Below are 20564 nucleotides of genomic sequence, written 5' to 3' on the forward strand. Positions count from 1 at the left end.
TGATACGTTTTGGCCTAATTTCTAATCCCAAATGCATGGTTAACATAACCTATTACGTTTTTAGAGTCTGTACTAAAATGAGCTAAGCTTAATTTCATGTTTAAGGTGGGTTTTTTGGGTGTTTTGTGTGAATGGTACTGTTGGAACCTTAATTGGGGCTGCTGCGTTGGTGATTTTATTTAAGCATGTAAAGTCATGAGTTTTAAGTTCGAAATGGTATTATATGATGCCTATTGAGTATATGTATGTGCCCTAATTTTTATTTCGCATTTGAAGCATGTTTAGTTGGGGTTTTATGATGATTTTTGGACTTATATGTTGCTGCCCTATTTTGGTTGTTTTATGAAATTGTAGTTTGGATTTTGGTTTATCAAATAAAGTAAATTTATGGAACTTTTATTATAATATTATATATTAGATGAATTATGTTTTAAATAAGTGATGTGTGAATTTTTTAGTATTATAAACCCCTAAAGTAAACTATTTTGATGTGAGTTGTAATTGTATTGTCGATGTCGTAATGCTGTAAAGAAGGATAACACTGTCTTTAGCATTACTTCGCCAAGAGTTGTGAATGCACTTAATTGTTGAATTCCGATAATTAATTATATTCCCGAACTCAGAGAACACCTTTTGTGGTTTATTAAGTTGAAATGTATTTTGAAATAGAATTTCAATTGAATTTAAGAAATATGATTTTCTTATGCAGTTTGAATTGAGTTTAAGAAATATGATTTTCTTATGCAGTTGCCAAGAGATGAAGGTACTGGCTCTTTTGACTAGTTCTATGCAGGCATTGACAAGCAAGTTTGACAAGTTTCAAGCTGCATCTTCTGGCTTACCTGAAACTTGTCAAATGTGTAATGTACAAGGTTATTGCACTTGACTGTCCACAAAACTCGAATGAGATGTTGATTGAGGAAGCCAATGCATTCTACACTTCGAATTCCAAAAGGCCAGATGACCCTCATTCAAACACATATAATGAAGGTTGGAAACATCATCCAAATTTCTCTTACAAGAATACCTAAGCTCAACAGAATCCACCTCCACCACCACCTCGAAACAACAATTATAATGCACCACCTAGTTTCCAAGAAAGTCCACCTCTAGTCCAACAACCTATGCAACCACCTCCGCAAAAATCCAACCTTGAGCTAATGATGGAGAACTTCATTACCACAACAAACAATTCCATCCAATAATTACAAGCTCAGAACAAGCTCATGGAAAATCAAATAAGTCAACTTACTCATCAAGTTGGCCAATCTTCAAAGACTTTGGGAACCTTTCTGGGTCAAATAGAGCAACCACCAAAGGGGCATATGAATGCCGTGACTTTGAGAAGTGGAAAGCAGTTGGAAGATCCTCCCATAAGGGGGCCATCAAAGGAGGTTGTTGAAGAGGTAGTCACAAATGAGAAGGCGAGTGATAGTAGTGTGATTGAGGAGGATCCAAAGGCATCGATTCCAGCACCACTTGCTCCATATGTGCCACAAGTTCCTTTTCCACAAAAGGTTGGCTCAAGCTAAGTTAGAAAAAATGTATGGAAAATTTCTTGATATTCTGAAAAAGCTTCACATCAACATTCCATTTTTAGATGCAATATCTGAGATGCCATCTTATGCAAAAATTTTAAAGGGTATTCTCTCTAACAAGAAGAAGCTAGAGGATAATGCCACGGTTGCGTTGACAGCGGAGTGTAGTGCTATTTTGCAAAACACACTTCCTAAGAAACTAGGTGATCTGGGTAGCTACTCAATTCCGGTGAAACTTGGAGACATAGAGATCAATAAGGCACTATGTGATCTTTGTGCAAGTGTGAGTCTCATGCCGCTCTCTATTTGCAAGAAACTTCAAATGTGTGAACTAAAGCCTACACGCATATCCCTACAACTTGCGGATAGGTCGGATAAGTTTCCTTTGGGTGTACTCGAAGATGTTCCTCTTCGCATGGGAAAATTCTTTATCCCATGCGACTTTGTTGTGATGGAGATGGAGGAGGATGCACATGTTCCTATTATTCTTAGTAGACCATTCTTAGCTACTGTAGGTGCAATCATTGATATGAAGAATGGTAAAATCACTTTTGAGGTAGGTGACAAGAAAATGGAGTATTCACTTTTGAATGCTATGGGAACTCCTTCTATGGGAGAAACTATTTGCCAAGTGGATGTCCTTGATAATTTACAACATGAGCAACTTCCCTTGATTAAATCGGATGATGCACTCAAAATGGTGTTAATGTGAAGTACCAATGAGGAAGATTGGGAAACAAGGGAGTACACACGGCTACTTGAGGAAGGAAAAGCCAATCCAATCACCGCACCAGTGAAGGAAGTACTACACCTCTCGAGGTAGAGTTGAAAACCCTTTCCTCTACTCTTAAATATGCATACCTTGGTCCTAATAATACATATCCTGTTATTGTCAATGCTGCGCTTAATGACACAAAATTAGAGCAATTGCTCACTGTTTTGAGAAAATATAAAAGTGTTATTGGGTACACCATTGATGATATTAAGGGTATTAATCCTTCTTTTTGTATGCATAATTCTTGAGGATGATCATGCTTCCTCCATAGAACCTCAAAGATGACTTAATCCAAATATGATGGAGGTAGTTAAAAAAGAGGTTCTTAAATTGTTTGTTGTAGGAATAATTTACCCTATCTCAGATAGTAAGTGGGTTAGCCCTGTACAAGTAGTTCCAAAGAAAGGAGGCATGACCGTTGTTAAGAATGACAAGGGTGAGCCAATCGCCACTAGAACTATTACAGGTTGGCGAATGTGTATTGATTATAGGAGGTTGAATAAGGCCACCCGAAAGGACCATTTTCCCCTCCCTTTCATTGATCAGATGCTTGAACGTTTGGCTAAGCATTCCTTTTTCTACTACTTAGACAAATATTCTGGTTTCTTTCAAATTCTCATCCGTCCATGTGATCAGGAAAAGGCCACTTTCACATGTCCCTATGGCACCTTCGCCTATCGAAGAATGTCATTTGGATTATGTAATGCTCCAGCCACGTTCCAACGTTGTATGATGGCAATTTTCTCAGGTCTTATTGAAAATTCAATGGAAGTCAATTTAATTTTCCAATCTTTTGATGTATGTCTTGAAAATTTGGAAAAGGTGCTCCACAGATGTAAATAAGTCAATTTAATTTTAAACTGGGAAAAATGCCATTTTATGGTACAACAAGGAGTTGTTCTAGGCCATGTGGTATCACATAAGGGTATTGAGTAGAGGTGATCATTGGGCGGGCCAGACTCGGCTGGAGCTGAAAAATTATGCCCATTTTTGGGTCGGGCCGGGCCAAGCTTCGGGCCGGAATTTTTGTGCCCAAACCCGCTCAAAATGGTCGGACCGTGCGTGCTTTTCAAGCCATTTTCGGGCCGGGCCTAAAAAATCAACTAAATATGCATAAAAACATTCCTAAACCCGGCCAAAAAAAAATCGAGCTGGATCGGGCCCAACCTAATTTCGGGTTGAAAAATTCTGCCCAAAACCCGCCCAAAAACGGGCCGGGCCACACTTGATCAGGTCTAGTATTGAGGTTTATAAAGTAAGGATAGAGGTCATTGAGTGACTACCTCCTCCTAACTCTGTAAAAGGAGTTCGGAGCTTTCTTGGTCATGCAGGATTTTATAGACGATTTATTAAAGATTTTTCGAAAATCGCTCGACCTCTAACTGAGCTGTTGGCCAAGGATGCCCCATTTGTATTTATTGATGCTTGTCTTTAGTCTTTCAACAGGTTGAAGGAAGCTTTGATCTCCGCCCCTGTTATGAAACCCCCGAATTGGACCCTACCATTTAGATTATGTGTGATGCTAGTGACTATGCGGTAGGGGCCGTTTTGGGGCAACGGAAGGATGGAAAACTTCATGCTATTTATTACTCTAGTAAAACTCTTGATCATGCTCAAATGAATTATGCCACAACTGAAAAAAAGATGCTAGCAGTAATTTATGCAATAGACAAGTTTCATTCTTACCTTGTTGGTTCAAAAGTGATAATTCATACAGATCATGCTGCATTAATATTTGATGAGTAAAAGTCAAGCCAAGCCGCGATTGATTCGTTGGATCCTCCGATTGCAAGACTATGACATCGAGATAATGGAAACGAAAGGGATTGAGAATATCGTTGCAGACCATCTTTCTCGCTTCCTCCTCGATAAGGGGGATGGAGATGACCTACCTATTGATGATTCTTTCCCTAATGAACATTTATTAGCACTCTCTCAAATTGAATCACCTTGGTATGGTGATTTTAGCTAATTTTTTGGCCACAAGTACATTGCCTCATGGTTACTCATCTTTTATGAGGCGAGGAGACATTTCTGGGAAGATCCATTCTTATACAAATTATGTCTGGATACGATGATCAGACAATGTGTCCCGGAAGGTGAGGTGAGACGTATTATTTCCCATTGTCATGAATTACTGTGTGGTGGACATGCAGGTCCTAGACGGCAGCGAAAATATTGCAATGTGGTTTCTATTGGCCAACTTTGTTCAAGGACGTCTATTCATATGTCAAGGCTTGTGATCGTTGTCAATGGATCAGCAATATTTCAAGGAAGAACGAGATGCCACTAAACAACATACTCGAGGTCGAGTTATTTGACATGTGAGGGATAGATTTCATGGGACCATTCCCTTCTTCCTATGGGAATCAATATATTTTAGTGGTCTTTGATTATGTTTCGAAGTGGTTTGAAGCTATTGCTACTCCAACCAATGATGCTCGTGTGGTAAGTAAATATTTTAAGAAAATAATTTTCCCATGATTTCGTATCCCACGTGAGTTGATTAGTGACAGGGGAACACATTTCTTGGAGCATCGATTCGAAGCAATGCTTAAAAAGTATGGAGTACAACATAGGCTTGGCATTGGTTATCACCCACAAACTAGTGGCCAAGTTGAGGTGTAGAATCGAGAAATCAAGTCTATCTTAGTGCAGACGGTTGCAAGGACAAGGAAGGATTGGTCTTTGAAAATTGATGATGCACTATGGGCCTACTGAACGACATTTAAAACGCTAATTGGTATAACCCCATATAGACTTGTGTATGGAAAGGCATGCCATTTACCTGTTGAGCTAGAGCACCGTGCGTTTTGGGCTATAAAGAGTTTGAATTTTGATGCCAAGGCAGCAGGAGAGAAAAGATTGTTACAATTAAACGAGCTAGATGAGCTCCGCCTTGAAGCTTACAAGAGTTCGAAATTGTACAAAGAAAAGACAAAAGATGGAATGACAAGAGCCTTGTGAGAAGAGAATTTAAGGAAGGTGATCAAGTCCTTTTATTCAACTCAAGATTGAAATTGTTTCCCGGTAAGCTTCGTTCTAGATGGTCAGGTCCATTCAAGGTTTGTAAAGTCTACCCCTATGGCACATTGAATTATGGAACAAAAATGAGGGTACTTTTAAGGTGAATGGCCAGAGAATGAAACGCTACCAAGTTGGTGATCCAATCGATGTGAGAGTAGATATCACGCTCTCAAATTCGGCAAAAGAAAATTGAGAAAAAAGGTGGTCGAGCTTATGACCATATAAACAAGCGCTAAATGAGAGGCAACTCATTCCTTTCCTTTATTTCATTTTCTTTATTTTATTTTTAGTTTAGTAACTTTTTATTTTTATTTTGTTCTTTAAAAACAAGAAAAAAAAAAGAAAAAAAAAAAAAGCGAGCTTAAAGTGTGAAAATCCCAGCTAGGCACGCCCATGCCTCTGTGCAGCATGCCCGTGTCAGCTTGGGAAATTCTAAGTCTAAAGTTTCTGATCTTGGGCACGCCCATGTCTCAGGGTGGCATGCCCATGTTTCACAATCTCAGAAATAACTTGAGGGGCAATCCAAGATAGCAAACTAAGCCTCCTTCCCCTCACATTTTTTTTCTCTCTCCTCTCCCCCCATCAGAATCACGCATACTCTCCTCCTCTTTCTCAATCCCGTATAACCCCCTCCTACCCCTCAAAACTCATCAAATTTTCACATTTTACTCATCAATTCTTCAAGAATTTGATCCTATAATATTACTATATTAATCTACCAAAAATTCCCCATCTAAACTCACCATCAAACCCCATATTCGTCAAAATTCGAAAACCCTAACTTTTCAAACGAATTTGGGGGTTTCTTTTTGGGTTTAATTGAAGCAATTTGGTGAAGTGGGAAGCATCTCAAGAGGATTAAGGCTACACAAGTGGGTCAATTGTGGGTATTCTTGATACCCACTACAACTTTGGCATAATCTTTCCACTCACTTTCTCTCTCTTCAAGTTTCATGAATATTACTTAATTGTGACATTGTTTGGTAAACTTGTTTATTAAGATGTATTTTAGGATTATTTGGATAATATTAGGATTTATCTTTTCCTAGTTTATCTAGGTTTTTCTAGAGTTTAAGATAGGGTAGGAAACTACATTGGTTGTATTATAAATTGATTGATTATGAGTTTATGGAAATCAGGTTAAAGTTTATTCACAATACATAATTCTACATGGTATCAGGCCTAAATATTTCTTGTTCCTAATCCATTGCCATGGCTGGCGGTGATGATTCACCAACACCACCTCCACCTTCAAAATTTCAGTCTCGTCTTCATAAGTTTCTGTATTCGGATTTGTGTACCCATAATCTTTGTCTTGATACTGTAGGAAGGCCCAACAACAACAAAGATAAAGGCCCAAGCAGAGGTCTTGTTCGTACACATATGGCTGCCACTCAGCCACTTTCATCCAATTCAATATTTGGAAGTTCTTTTTCCCAAGATCAATGGAAGTCCATTGCGGGACTAGTTGGTAATTCTCACATTCCCGAAAATCGATTGACCGATAAGTTTGACCCTTCCTCATGGATTATTGACACTAGAGCGTCTCATCATGTCACGGGTGATAGTTCTTGGTTGTTTGACTCGCATACATTCGATTGCCCGATTGGTTTACCAAACGGTGCTAAGGTGGTGGCTACTCTTATGGGCTCCGTTAAATTATCGGACAAAATAACTCTCACCGGAGTGCTTTATGTTCCACACTTAAATTGCAATTTGCTTTTGGTCTCTCAACTTAATGACGATTTACATACTATTGTTCAATTTGACTCTAATATTTGTGCTATCCAGGACCAAACAAAGGAGCTGATTAGAATGGGAATTAGGAGAGATGGTCTTTACTATTTTAGCAAACCGGAATTTGTGTCACGGGTCGAAGCTACATTAAATTTGGAGTTATGGCATCGTCGTCTTGGTCATCCCTCCGAAAAAGTACTTAAGTTACTTCCTCATGTTAGTGGTCATAAAGTTCATTTGGATGATGGTTGTGAGGTATGTATGTATGCTAAACATCCGAGAGATAAGTTTCCTTTAAGTCACAATAATGCTTCTAGAATATTCGAGAAAATTCATTGTGATTTGTGGGGCCCATATCGACACTCCTCTTCATGTGGTGCACGTTACTTTTTGACCATAGTTGATGATTTTTCACGCGCCATTTGGATCTATTTGTTAATCGATAAACAAGAGGTTTTCTGGATGTTTATGTCCTTTGTTGCTATGGTTGATCGTCAGTTTGGAGAGACAATTAAAATAGTTCAAAGTGATAATGGAACCGAATTTAATTGCTTACTTGAATATTTTAGAGCAACAGGGATCTTGTTTCAAACATCTTGTGTGGGTACCCCTCAACAAAATGGTCGTGTGGAAAGAAAACATAAACACATTTTAAATGTAGGGAGAGCTTTAAGGTTCCAAGCTAAATTACCTATTTATTTTTAGGGGGAATGTGTTCTTACTGCTGCACACTTAAAAAATCGCACCCCATCTCCTCTTTTACAAAATAGGACACCTTTTGAGATCCTCTTTGGCAAGTCTCCCTCGTTCGATGCTATCCGGTCCTTTGGTTGTCTTTGTTTCGCTCATAATCAGAAAACCAAGGGAGATAAATTTGCTAGTCGTAGTAGAAAGTGTGTGTTTGTGGGTTATCCGTTTGACAAAAAGGGGTGGAGATTATTTTACTTAAATACAAAAGTGTTCTTTGTTTCAAGAGATGTGAAATTTGTGGAGGAAGTGTTCCCGTTTGGAAGCCCGGAGGTTGTCAACATCCATCATAATGATTATGACGACCATCACGTTCATGAGGATTTTGCGCCACAAATTTACGAAGAAGAAGATGAAATTGATCCAACTCTTGAGGGACAAGGCCACTCTCCCTCTCCTAAGGGACCGACCAGCCCAGCTTCGTCATCTGCTGGGCCTTCTCCAACACAAGCCCAGCCACTCACTTTTCCAAAACAGACCGACAATTCCTCTACGCCTGATGGGCCAGTCATTAATGCGCCTGTTGGGCCTAGTTCTGTAGTGGCGCTAGAAGCCTCAGCGACCCCCGGGCCTCCTACCTCAACATTGCAAACTTCGGTCCAGCCCAATTCAATGGCTGATAATGAGCACACGCAATCAGCAATCATTCATCCCAGTAATATGGGAACTGGGCCTAATGGCCAGCAATTGGGTCGTGGTCATAGACACAAGACTCCAAACATCAAGCATCGTGACTTTGTGACACATACGATTTTTGCTAAAAGTCCAATCTCTCTTCTTTCCAATCACTCCTCAGGTTCTCCATATCCCCTAGCACACTATATAAATTGTGACAATTTTTCTGTGAATTATCAAAAGTTCCTTACAGCTATTATTAAGGATAAAGACCCTAAATCTTTTAAAGAGGCAATGCGGTTTGATGGTTGGCGCCAATCTATGAAGGAGGAAATTCGTGCTCTAGAGGACAATGGAACATGGACTTTAGAGCGCCTTCCCCCGGGTAAACGTGCTCTTGGTAGTCAATGAGTTTATAAAACCAAATATTTGTCCAATGGTGAGGTCGAGCATCTAAAATCAAGACTAGTGGTTTTTGGCAATCATCAGCAAGCTGGCATTGACTACGAGGAAACCTTTGCTCCAGTTGCAAAAATGACTACAATTCGTGCTTTTCTTGCCATAACAGCTTGCAAAAATTGGGAGTTACATCAAATGGATGTCCATAATGCTTATTTCCAATGAGACCTTAATGAAGAAGTCTACATGAAATTACCTCCCGGGTTCGAGTGTTCAGATCCAACTATGGTGTGTTGGTTGCGCAAGTCCCTTTATGGCCTAAAGCAAGCTCCTCAATGTTGGTTTGCAAAGCTAGTTTCGGCCTTGAAAAAGTATGGTTTCTTGCAATCTTACTGTGATTATTCTTTATTCACATATACTAACGGCAAATCTCAAATAAATGTCTTGGTTTATGTGGACGATCTTATTATTTCTGGGAATGATTCTACTGCACTTAAGGTCTTCAAGGCCTATCTTAGTGATTGTTTCAAAATGAAGTATCTTGGGCGTCTTAAATATTTTCTAGGGATTGAGGTGGCCCGTAGTTCTTTAGGGTTGTTTTTGTGTCAAAGAAAATATACTCTGGATATTATTTCTGAAGCAGGTTTACTATGTGCAAAGCCTAGTGGGTTTCCTATCGAGCAGAACCACAAGCTCGCCCTTACAACCGGCGAGTTGATGGCGGATCCCGAATCCTATAGGCGCCTAGTTGGGCGGCTCATTTATCTCGTAGTGACTAGGCCGGGTCTAGCTTATTCGATCCACATTCTGTCTCAATTCATGCAAGCTCCACGCATGGATCATTGGGAAGCAGCTTTGAGAGTGGTTCAATATTGGAAGGGCACTCCTGGTCAAGGTATATTACTCCGTTCCGATAGCAACCTCACTTTAGAGGGATGGTGTGATTCGGATTAGGCGGCTTGTCCCCTCACCCGTCGCTCTCTAACAGGTTGGTTATTATTTTTGGGCAAATCGCCGATTTCTTGGAAAACAAAAAAGCAAGATACAGTTTCCAAATCCTCTGCAGAGGCAGAGTACAGGTCCATGTCAGGAGTCACTTGTGAGTTAAAGAGGCTAAAAGCTTTATTATTGAGTTTAGGAGTGCAACATCCTAAGGCTATTAAACTATTTTGTGATAGTCAATCCGCTTTGCATATTGCGAAGAATCCAGTCTTTCATGAGCGCACAAAGCACATAGAGGTTGATTGTCACTTTGTTCGTGATGCGATAACCGAGGGTTTGATTTCACCTAATCATGTGTCTACTACATCTCAGTTGGCAGATATTTTCACAAAACCACTTGGAAAATCTCAGTTTGATAATCTTCTTTCCAAGTTGGGCATTTATGATTGTCGTGCTCCAACTTGAGGGGGGGTATTAAGATGTATTATAGGATTATTTGGATAATATTAGGATTTATCTTTTCCTAGTTTATCCAGGTTTTTCTAGAGTTTAAGATAGGGTAGGAAACTACATTGGTTGTATTATAAATTGATTGATTATGAGTTTATGGAAATCAGGTTAAAGTTTATTCACAATACATAATTCTACATTGTTAGATTATGATTCTTGTGGGCAAACCTTAATTGTTGCTCTTATTAGTGTAGATTTTGGGTCAATTTTGTTTAGTAACTTGGACATTTTTTCTCTATTTGGGTATGTGGATGATACTTCGTTCAGAATTATGAATGTGGTTGAATTTGCTCAATTGTAGTGATTATTGTTGTTGATTGTGGTGATTGAGAGTTTTCAAGAAGCTACATGCTTAGTAATATTGGTTTTTCATGACTTACGAAGCATGACTATTGTATTTGTGATTGATGATTCTTGTTGTATATGGTGCACTGCTTGACTTTATTTCACAACTTGAATTAATTTAGAAAAGTCAAGCAATTGTGGTAGTTCTAGATTACCTTGGTTGTTTTCTAGTGTAGATTTTTGTTGTGTTCTCTTGATTGTTTGTCTTTGGATTGATTTTGGGCATATTTGACTTGACTTAAAACCATGGCCTCATCTTCCAGTCGTAGAAGAAACCAACCACGAAACACATCAACCTCCAATCTCCGCAATCCACCATCACAACCACCACCACAACAATCACAATCCCAACAACCACAACCAACACCACCAATCCAAGCACCACAAATTAACACATATGGCATAAACTTTGGTGACAACAAGAAATACATGGACAACTTCCTACATATTCGCAAAAGACCCATCATCCCCACTAGATTCTTTGTTAGATGCTGCCACTACTTTGGGCTTGAATAATGAAATTCAAGGGTTATTTGCACGTTTAGGCGAGGTCCTTTCTACTCTTTCGGTTATCCATAAGTCGAACTTCTACACCCCTAAGGCAATCAAGTTCAACTACTTTGGGAAACGTATAACCCTAACCACCAAAGAAGTAACCAAACTCCAAGGTTTTCCTAGTGATGGGAAATTAGGTCGACCTCACCAAACTAGGCTAGAGGGCTATGATGACGCTGCCTTTTGGAGAGATCTTACCGGTCTAATGCAATACGACCTAACTAAATCTAAGGTTTCTTTCCTAATCCACCCCGTGATTCGCATTATTTGTAGATTCCTATCTTGGACTCTCTTTGCTAGGAATAGTACGGAGGGGGTTTGCTCGGCAAAAGAATTGTATTTTCTATCACATGGTGGTTAACTCCGTTCGAGACGTCCAAGGAGATGAGGATGTTCTCGAAAGGACCCTAAACCCCGGTGCTTGGTTCATGGATTATTTGCATGCTTTGGCTGTGGGGTCGGGTGAAATTGCTATTGAGGGGATGATTACTTTACTTGTTACTGGCTCCAGTGCTAACCCTGCAGATTCCAAAAGATACAAGGTTGCTGGACCCACCACATTATCTTTCAAGTGCATGACGACAATGAACTGGTTGCGTACACGACGTGGTGGCCAAGGCTACGAGTGGCTAGTTGGTCGGCAAGGTCTTGCAAGCCCTGAACGGCAAGGTTATTAGGATCGGGATCCTTACCTTGGATCGATGAGGGGAGGTGGGATTGAATCGATAGAATCGAATCGTAGGATCATAAGATCCTACTTAATAACGAATAATATTATATATTATGTTATAAGTTGACTTAAAAACATTTCTTTTAAGGGGTTTCAATGATAAAAGACATTGGTTTGCTTAAGAAAGGTCGATCTTCATTTAGCTTTGTCTGTTTGGTAGTTATAAGATTAATAACACAAGTTTAAATTAATAAATTATGCGCAAATTTGTCAAAGAATGAGACCTTAACTATGACAATTGCAAGTTGTCAACTGATAAAATCATATTAATGTCTCGGATTTGCTAATTTATTAGCGATAATTATTGAATACATTAAATTTAGGTGCATATAACCTAATGAGTAATAAAAAATATTTCAAAATAAATCAAAGTCTCATATTATAGTAAAATGTTGGATCGGATCGTAGGATCGTGTTGAGATCCTACCACTCATGATATCGTAGTAGGATCGTAAGATCCTACAAACTTTTAGATCCTACCAAAGATCTGGATCGATCACACAATTTTGGATCGTAAATCGTAGGATCGTAAAATTCGGATCGGGATTTTAACAACTAATATGCGTAACTATCCAATGAAGGATTGCCGAAAATCGCAGGTGGGACTTGGATTATCCCTCTAGATTTTGTTTGGCCTCCCCCACACCCCGAAGGTGATCCATTGTCGGTGGAAGGCGACACAGTGCATATGGAGGAAGATTGGTAGGCGATCGCACACCTACCAAAAATAACCTAACTATTCCTCCTAATTATGTAGCAGGGTAAGTCAGGGTCGATCCCACAGAGACTATGGTTCACCTAAATTATCTAGACTCAAATATTTACTAAGCAAGAATCAAATCAATGGTGGAATAACTAAGAGCTAATGTATGGAAAACTTATAATAAATCAAGGAATATAATAAATCAATAAGCTAAAACATCCAAGATCAAGTATCACCACAATTACGATCGATGCAATTATATATCTACCCCTAACATACAATTCCAATTAACATGGGTAAAAGTAAACCCTAATCAATACCAAGGCCCTCTCTCCAGTATCAATGGCTTCCCTAACCTACAATCAAGCCTATTCTCATGGTATCATGAAAATTAGAGACATTAAACACTTTACTTCACTTCCCAATTATCAATTCAACTACTCTCGTGATGAATCTCAAACCCTAAATTAATTTACTCAAATCCGTTAAAACCCAACTCTCGTTGTGATTGAAACTATGGAATAATAACAATACTAATTATCTCTAATCTATTATTGGCATAATCACAATTAATTTAGAATAAACAATTGTAATAGTTATTAGAGAATTTAAAGAAATAAATATGCATCAATCATAATTGGGCTACCCTAGATCTTGGAATAGGAAAACTACTCACACATATTTAAAGAAACAATAACAATAATAATCAAGGAAAACATAATTAAGAAACAAAAGATGAAAAGAAAATACCAAATCTTGAAATAAATGGAGATTGCAAAAGTAGAATCTTGAATCTTGAATTACAAAGCAATGTAAAAATAATAGAGAAAACTAGGTCTAATAATAAAAACTAGATGCTAATAAAATACTCAATAATGAAATAATATAAAGTCTAGAGTATTTATACTCTGAAAAAGATAAGAAAACGCAACAAAAATATATCGCGCAGTCTTCCTAAAGAGGCACAGACGTGCCTCACATCGAGGAAAACTCTTCTTGAATTCTGGAATCCAGGCACGGACGTGCCTCACATGAAATATGATGGTAGCAGCAGGCACGGACGTGCCTCATATCGAACACAACTTCTTCAACTTCTGAGATTCAGGCACGGACGTGCCCCGGCTAGGCATGGGCGTGCCTCGCTCCAAAAGGGCCCAAATGACTCGTTCTTCGACCAACGAGCTTCGTGAAGGTCTGTGGGCCTCGGTTTAGCCTCATGACTTCATAAAATATCCAAATTAGCTCCGTTAATCCTGAAATACATCAAAAACAACGAAACTACCCATAAAAGCATCGAATCATCGAAACTAAACCAAATTAAGCCAAAATGAACTAAAATACTAGGCTAAACTAATAAAAACAACTAGAAATAATCTAACAATTATGCACAAAACACGGCTTATCAAAGATGCCCCTGCGAATCAAGGTGCTCAAGGTGATCAACAACCATCGACTTTGGAGGAGCAGATAGGGGATTTGAGGACTGGTCTCACTACTATGAGGTCCAATGTCAAGGGCCTGAGGAGAGATTTACAAGAGATAAGGACGGGGTCTTACCACCTAGTGCAATCCTAAGACAACATGGCCACCTCCTTTGATGATATGAGAAGTCAATTCATCACTATGCAGATAGCATTTCACGAAATGGGTGACATGATGCGTCGTTATTTTGAGGGTGGTCCTAGCTCCGTCGCGAGGTATGATCCTTCCTCTCGCCAGTAGGGCCTAGTTTTCTTTTTCCCTTACTTGTTCTAATTTGATACATGTTCCTATTGAGGACAATATGATGTTTAGCTTGGGGGAGGGATTACTTTTTGCTTTGTATATAGTAGTTATTTGCTTTGGAGTTGTTTTTATTTTAGTGTCACTACACTACTATGCTCCTATGATAATGATGACACATGTGTGCTTTGTGAAATTTTTTTCGAAAACTCATTTACTGATTTGGTTGGAATTGAGCATGTTTATGGCTAGGATGGTCTCCCTGCTCTACTTATGTGAATGGCTTGTGTACCCAGTGAGATGCTTGAGCCATGTTCGACTGATTTCACTCTATTTCAGTCTTATTCTTTTTCATGTGTGATTAGTTGTCCTTCATGTGATTTGAGTCTTGGGTTTGCTTGTTGACTATTTGAGACTTAGTGATGCATATTGCGGAAAAATGATTGAATGTCCTTCGTAGATATCTAGAGCCTCAATTCTTAGGTCTACAAAATTCTAGAGCCACTTTGAGCCATGATTACCATTTTCTTGATGCCTTGTGTTAAAGCCATAGAGCCTTTTGTAAGTTATTTTGAAGGAGAATTATTGTATATTTCAAATTTTCAAGCCCTATTGGGTGACGTGTGGAATGAAGTGTTCAGTGCAAGAAAAAAAAAACAGAGAAAAAAAAAAGAATTCTGAAAAAGAGAAAAAATTTGAGTTTGGAAAAAATTTAGTTAGAAGAAATATAGAAGCAAAAGAAGAAAAAGGGAACAATTATAGTCTCATTCGTGCTACTATGTCAGAAGGTATTCTAAAAAAAATAAAAAAAAAATTCAAATGAGAGTTCCAAGAGAATAATGAGTCTCAAGAGAAAAGAAAGAAAGAAAAAAAAAGGAAAAAAATGTGTGAAATAAAAGGGCAGCTTCGTGTATGAATTTTGGAGGAAATAAGGCTGGGTTGAACTCGTCATTGGATTATGTAGTGGGAATAGAATTTTTGATTGTTTTTTTAACACCACATTCCAAATAACATCGTCCAACCTTGCTACTAACCAAGCCTACCCTTTTTAAGGAATTCTTGATCTCCGTGGTTACGTCTTCGTTTTATAAGTGGAGAAAGTCAATTTGCAAGTCTAAAGAGGATGATAACATGAAGTTGATATGCATTCTATGCCTAGGATGAGTGATTTCTTATTCTACCATGTAAACACATAAGTGGCTTGTTTGTTTTATTTTGCACAACTAAAGTGAGGAGCTATTCATGTTTCTTTGAGTTGGATAGGGGAGATGTGTGGTAAGATAGGTTGTCAATTCCAATTATATGAGGTTTATGGTGGTTTTGTGAACATTGGTTCTTAGTTTTCATTCGGTTTTTGGTTAATGGCACATGTATTTTCATTTGAGAATCTATCTTACTCTTCTTTTGTTTCATGGTTCAATGCTTGAGGACAAGCATTGGTCTAGCTTGGGGGATTTTGATAAGTCATGTCTTGTTCATATTTTTAGGGTCTTTTTAGGAAGTTTTAGAGTTTAGATTAGTCGTTCATAGATTATTTTGGCTTGATTTGGTTTGGTTGTGGTCCTTAGATGTTTTTATGGGTAGTTTTGTTGTTTTTGATGTATTTCAGAATTTAACGAGGCTATTCAAGGGATTTACAAAGTTACGGATCTTGATCATAGCTTGCAATTCATTTTAAAGGCTAATGTTTGATGTTGAAGCGAAAAGAAGCCAAACCCAGCCACACACGCCCATGTCACACAGGGTATGTGCATGTCATTGTGTTTTGAAGAGGCAGAAAGTTGAATTTGAAGTTTTATTTGAGACATGTCTATGTCTATTTGAGGCATGCTCATGCCTCGTCGAGTAGAGTTAGCCCAGCGAGACACGCCCATTCCAAGATGTGACACGCCCGTGTCTTTACGAGTGATGTAGCTGCTGTGGGTATCATTCCAACGAGACATGCCTAGAGGTGTCCACCGTGCGAGTCGTGCGAGCTGGGTTAGGGTTAGGTGGGTCGCGGGTTGGGGTTTCATGACACACGGCACGACACACGTAGGGTAGGGTGGGCCGGGTCGTGGGTTGGGTCGGAGAAGTTGGACACACCAGGGTTAGGTTCGTGGGTTAGACGAGTCGTGGGTGGGTCGAGCTGGGTTTGTGGGTTAGACGGATCGTGGGTGGGTCGAGCTGGGTTTGTGGGTTAGACGGGTCATGGGTGGGTCGAGCTAGGTTCGTGGGTTAGACGGGTCAAGGTGGGTTAGTGAGTTAGGGTGGGTCGAAGGGTGGGTTAGTGGGTTAGGGTCGGGTGGGTTTGTGGGTTAGGTGGGTTAGGGTCGGGTGGGTTAGTGGGTTAGGGTCGGGTGGGTTTGTGGGTTAGGTGGGTTAGGGTCGGGTGGGTTCGTGGGTTAGGGTCGGGTGGGTTGTGTGGTGTTTTAATTTTTACAAAATTAACAATTTGATGGCTTGCTCTTAATTAAGATGCCTACGTATCCTTATATTATAAAATAAGGAATCAAAGCCAGCGTAGTTCTTATATTGTACTTCTTTTGAAATTTGGGGGGGGGGCTTGGACCTATCTTTAGAAAACTAAATTTAATTTTGCAATTAAATTGTAATTTTCGAAAAATAAGTTGCCTACGTATCCCGAAAGAATCAAAGCCCACGTAGTTCTTAGGGTACCTGATTTAGACTTTTCTAGCCACCCATGTTTGTTGCATCATCATCCCCGGAAGCTGCATCATCCGTTGACGACTCCAATATCATCACAGGATCATCTTCATCGTCTTCGTCTTCCTTTAAACCTTGAGTTCTTCTTTCAGCTTGATCCCAATCTTTCTTACAAACACAAATTTGAATGCTTTCCGGAGTTAAGCGAGATCTTTTTTCATCTAACACTCTTCTACCTGCACTAAAAGCAGACTCGGAAGCAACAGATGAAGCGGGAACTGCAAGTATATCTTTTGCAATTCTCGCCAATATAGGAAAACTTTTTTTATGTTCTTGACACCATTTTATAATTTGAAAGTTGTTGTTGGTCTCATGTTGATATGACAAATAATCATTAATAGCAAGTGTTGAAGAAGATGATGATGAGAATGATGTAGATGCTTTGTGTTTTTTTTCATAACTTTATCAAGAAAACCAAATCTAGAATCGGAAGTGCTAGTAGTAGTTGGTGTTGCCAAATCAAAACCATAAATAGATGCATAATGATCATAAAGGTCTCCCAAAACAGATTTGCATTTGTTAATATATTCACTAACATCATAATCGATACTTAAACTTGTATAATAAAATTCTAAAAGATTTTCCAAACCTTCAGCTTTGACACCGGGGTCAAGAATAGCAGCAATTCCATAAATGATTGGAAATTCACTAAAATAAGTATGCCACTTACGTTTCATGCTATCAAGAACGGGACGAAGTCCATCAATCTTCATATGCTCTTCGATGGTGTGAACAACTTTAACACACTCAATTATGACTAAATGAACGTTAGGCTCATAAATATAAGAGAAAATATGAGTTGCACTATCAAAAGCTTGAATTTGTGTGGAAATTTGAGTGAAATGGAATTGGTATTTATAGGAAAAATAGAATGGATGATCATACACTTAAAAAACTAGCCGTTAGATACAAAAAACTAGCCGTTAGATACAAAAAACTAGCCGTTTTTTTTTTAAAATGGATGTTAGGCCGTGCGGGTCGTGCGAATTGTGCGGGCTGTGCGGGCCGTGCGGGTTGTGCGGGCCGTGCGGGTTGTGCCGGCCGTGCGGGTTGGGTGGGTCATGCGTGCGGGTTGGGTGGGTCATGCGTGCGGGTTAGGTGGGTTGGCTCGTGCGGGTTGGGTGGGTCATTCGTGCGGGTGGGCCGTGCGGGCTGGGTTGTGCCAGGTGGGTCGGGTTAGGTGGGTTCACGGGCTAGGTGTGTCGAATTAAATGAGTCAAAACGGGTTGTGCGATTTGGGTCGAATCAAACGGGTTAAACTGAGTTGGGTTGAAATGGGTTGTGTCGAAAATTTTGGACCCACGACACAACCCGGATTAAATCCGAGCTGTGCCGGGCTGTGCCGGATTGAAACCGGGTCGGACCCACGTGACCCACCAGCCGTGCGAGTTAGGGTGGGCTGGGTCCAACCCGGCCCACTGGCCACCTCTAGACATGCCTATGTCAGAATTAGACACGCCCATGTCTCGCTGGAATTTGAAGAAAATTTGTTTCGGACTTTAGGCACGGGCATGTTCTGTGTGGCACGCCCATGCCTGGACGAATTTGATCGATTTTCATCCGATTTCTTTCCTTATTTTATCCTGTCTTTTAACTTTATTATAAATACTCTTTAGCATTATTATTTCGTTATCTATCATCTTAGAACCCTAGTTTTCTCTCTAGACTTTATTTTCATTGTAATTCAAGATTATGCACTCAAGATTTTTCGTTTATCTTTAGTAATTCAATATTCGGTATTTTCTTATTCTCTTTAATTCCTTTGATTTTTTTATTCTTGTTATTGTTTTCATTACTATGTGTAAGTAGTTTCTTTATTCCAAGATCTAGTGGAACCTGAATATGATTAATGCATGATTTAATTCTTTAAATTCTCTAATGATAATTGCAATTGATATGCTTAATTGATTGTGCTCATGCCAATACTAGATTAGAGAAATTAGTATTGTTATTAATCCATTGTTTTTATCGCAACGGGAGTTGGGTTTTAACGGGTTTGAATAAACCAACTAAGGGTTTGAAGTTCATCACGAGAGTAGTTGAATGGATGATTAGGAAGTTAGAGTAATGTGCTCAAAATCTTTAATTTACATAATTCTACATAAGTAGGCTTGATTGTGATTAGAGAAGCCAATACCATTGATACTATTTAGGCATTACTTTTCCTCATTAATCAATTGAATTATATGTTCGGGGTAGAACGACTATTGCGTTAATTGCATTTGTGGTGATGCTTGATCTTGGATGTTTTTAGAATTTGATTTGTCATATTACTTAGATTTAATTGTTTTAATTATTTTTAGTTATTAATTCTCACTATTACTTTGGTTACTTAGTATTTATTTGAGTCTGTCCAATTAGTCAAACCATAGTCTTTTGGGATTCGATCTATACTTGCCTATGGCCTATCTACATAGTAATGGTCTTGTTAAGTTATTTTTGTTAGGTACGCGACATGCCTATCAGTGACCATCGTGTAGAAGCATCAATTAAAACCATGAAATATCGAAATGGTCCACATGCCGGATTAATTGACCTACAAATATTTCCTTGAATTCTTTCCAAGAATTTTGAAGATTCAATAGCAATTTTGTTCATAGATGGTCTTATAATTAATTTGCCAAGTGAACATGCAGAGCATGTTAATTCATTTGATCGAGGAATTTTGACATTTCTTATTGAATGTGCAACTGAATTTGCTATTATTCTTTGCATCATCCCAGTTGCTGGATGTCCCAAACGATCATGCCATAAAATAATCAAATGTTTGTCATCTAAATTCTGTTTAGATATCATATTGATTTCCACGGGTCGTATGTTTATACGATATAACCCCGAAGAATATGCTGGCAATTTCTCATAAATGTGTTTCTTGCCATATTTTCCTGCCATGAGGCATAAATACTCCTTTTGACCTGTTATTGTTTCTAAATGATAGCCATTTTGGCGTACATCTTTAAAGCTTATGAGATTTCTTCGAGATTTACTCGAATATAAAGCATTATTGATTATCCATTTTGTTCCATTTGGAAGCACTATAAAAGCTTTTCCAGATCCTTCAATTAATTTAGCTGACCCGGAAATAGTGTTTACATTTGCTTGAAACAACGTTAGTTGTGAAAAATATTTTCTATCCTTCAAAATAGTATGTGTTGTTCCAGTTTCCAAAAGGCATTGATATTCGGAACCAACTTTAGGCAGATCCATATCTTCATAAAATAAATATGAGATTAGTTTAGAATAATATCATACAAACTTTTATTGATGATAGAAATTAAAAGTACATGACTAGAAATTTAAAATACAGTACGTAAAAGAAAATACATTAAAACATAATATATTTTACATTAGTAGATAGGAAATCTAAGCGTTGTTATTTTCTCCAAAGATGAAATCATTATCAATTTCAGCATTATCCATGAAATAAACAGACACATCAAGGCTGGGACAAGGAGCATTTTCTTCGCTAACATAATTTGCTTCTGCATTTTTCCCTTTGCCTTTTACAAAAGC

At 38.7% G+C, this 20564-nt stretch overlaps 1 protein-coding gene across 1 annotated transcript; it reads left to right on the forward strand.

Moving 5' to 3' along the window:
* The first annotated feature begins 1542 nt into the window (after nucleotides 1-1542).
* On the forward strand, nucleotides 1543-2250 carry LOC110719251 (DNA damage-inducible protein 1-like). The gene has a single exon (XM_021898149.1). It carries the CDS (start codon nucleotides 1543-1545, stop codon nucleotides 2248-2250), a length of 708 nt encoding a protein of 235 aa, XP_021753841.1.
* The last annotated feature ends 18314 nt before the right edge of the window (nucleotides 2251-20564 follow it).

This window comes from Chenopodium quinoa, unplaced genomic scaffold (genome assembly GCF_001683475.1).
Source record: "Chenopodium quinoa cultivar QQ74 unplaced genomic scaffold, ASM168347v1, whole genome shotgun sequence".
Taxonomy (NCBI): Eukaryota; Viridiplantae; Streptophyta; class Magnoliopsida; order Caryophyllales; family Amaranthaceae; genus Chenopodium; species Chenopodium quinoa.

What these genes read in the sequence shown, in the direction of transcription:
- LOC110719251 (XM_021898149.1), top strand. Translation starts at nt 1,543, where the DNA reads ATGTATGGAAAATTTCTTGATATTCTGAAAAAGCTTCACATCAACATT.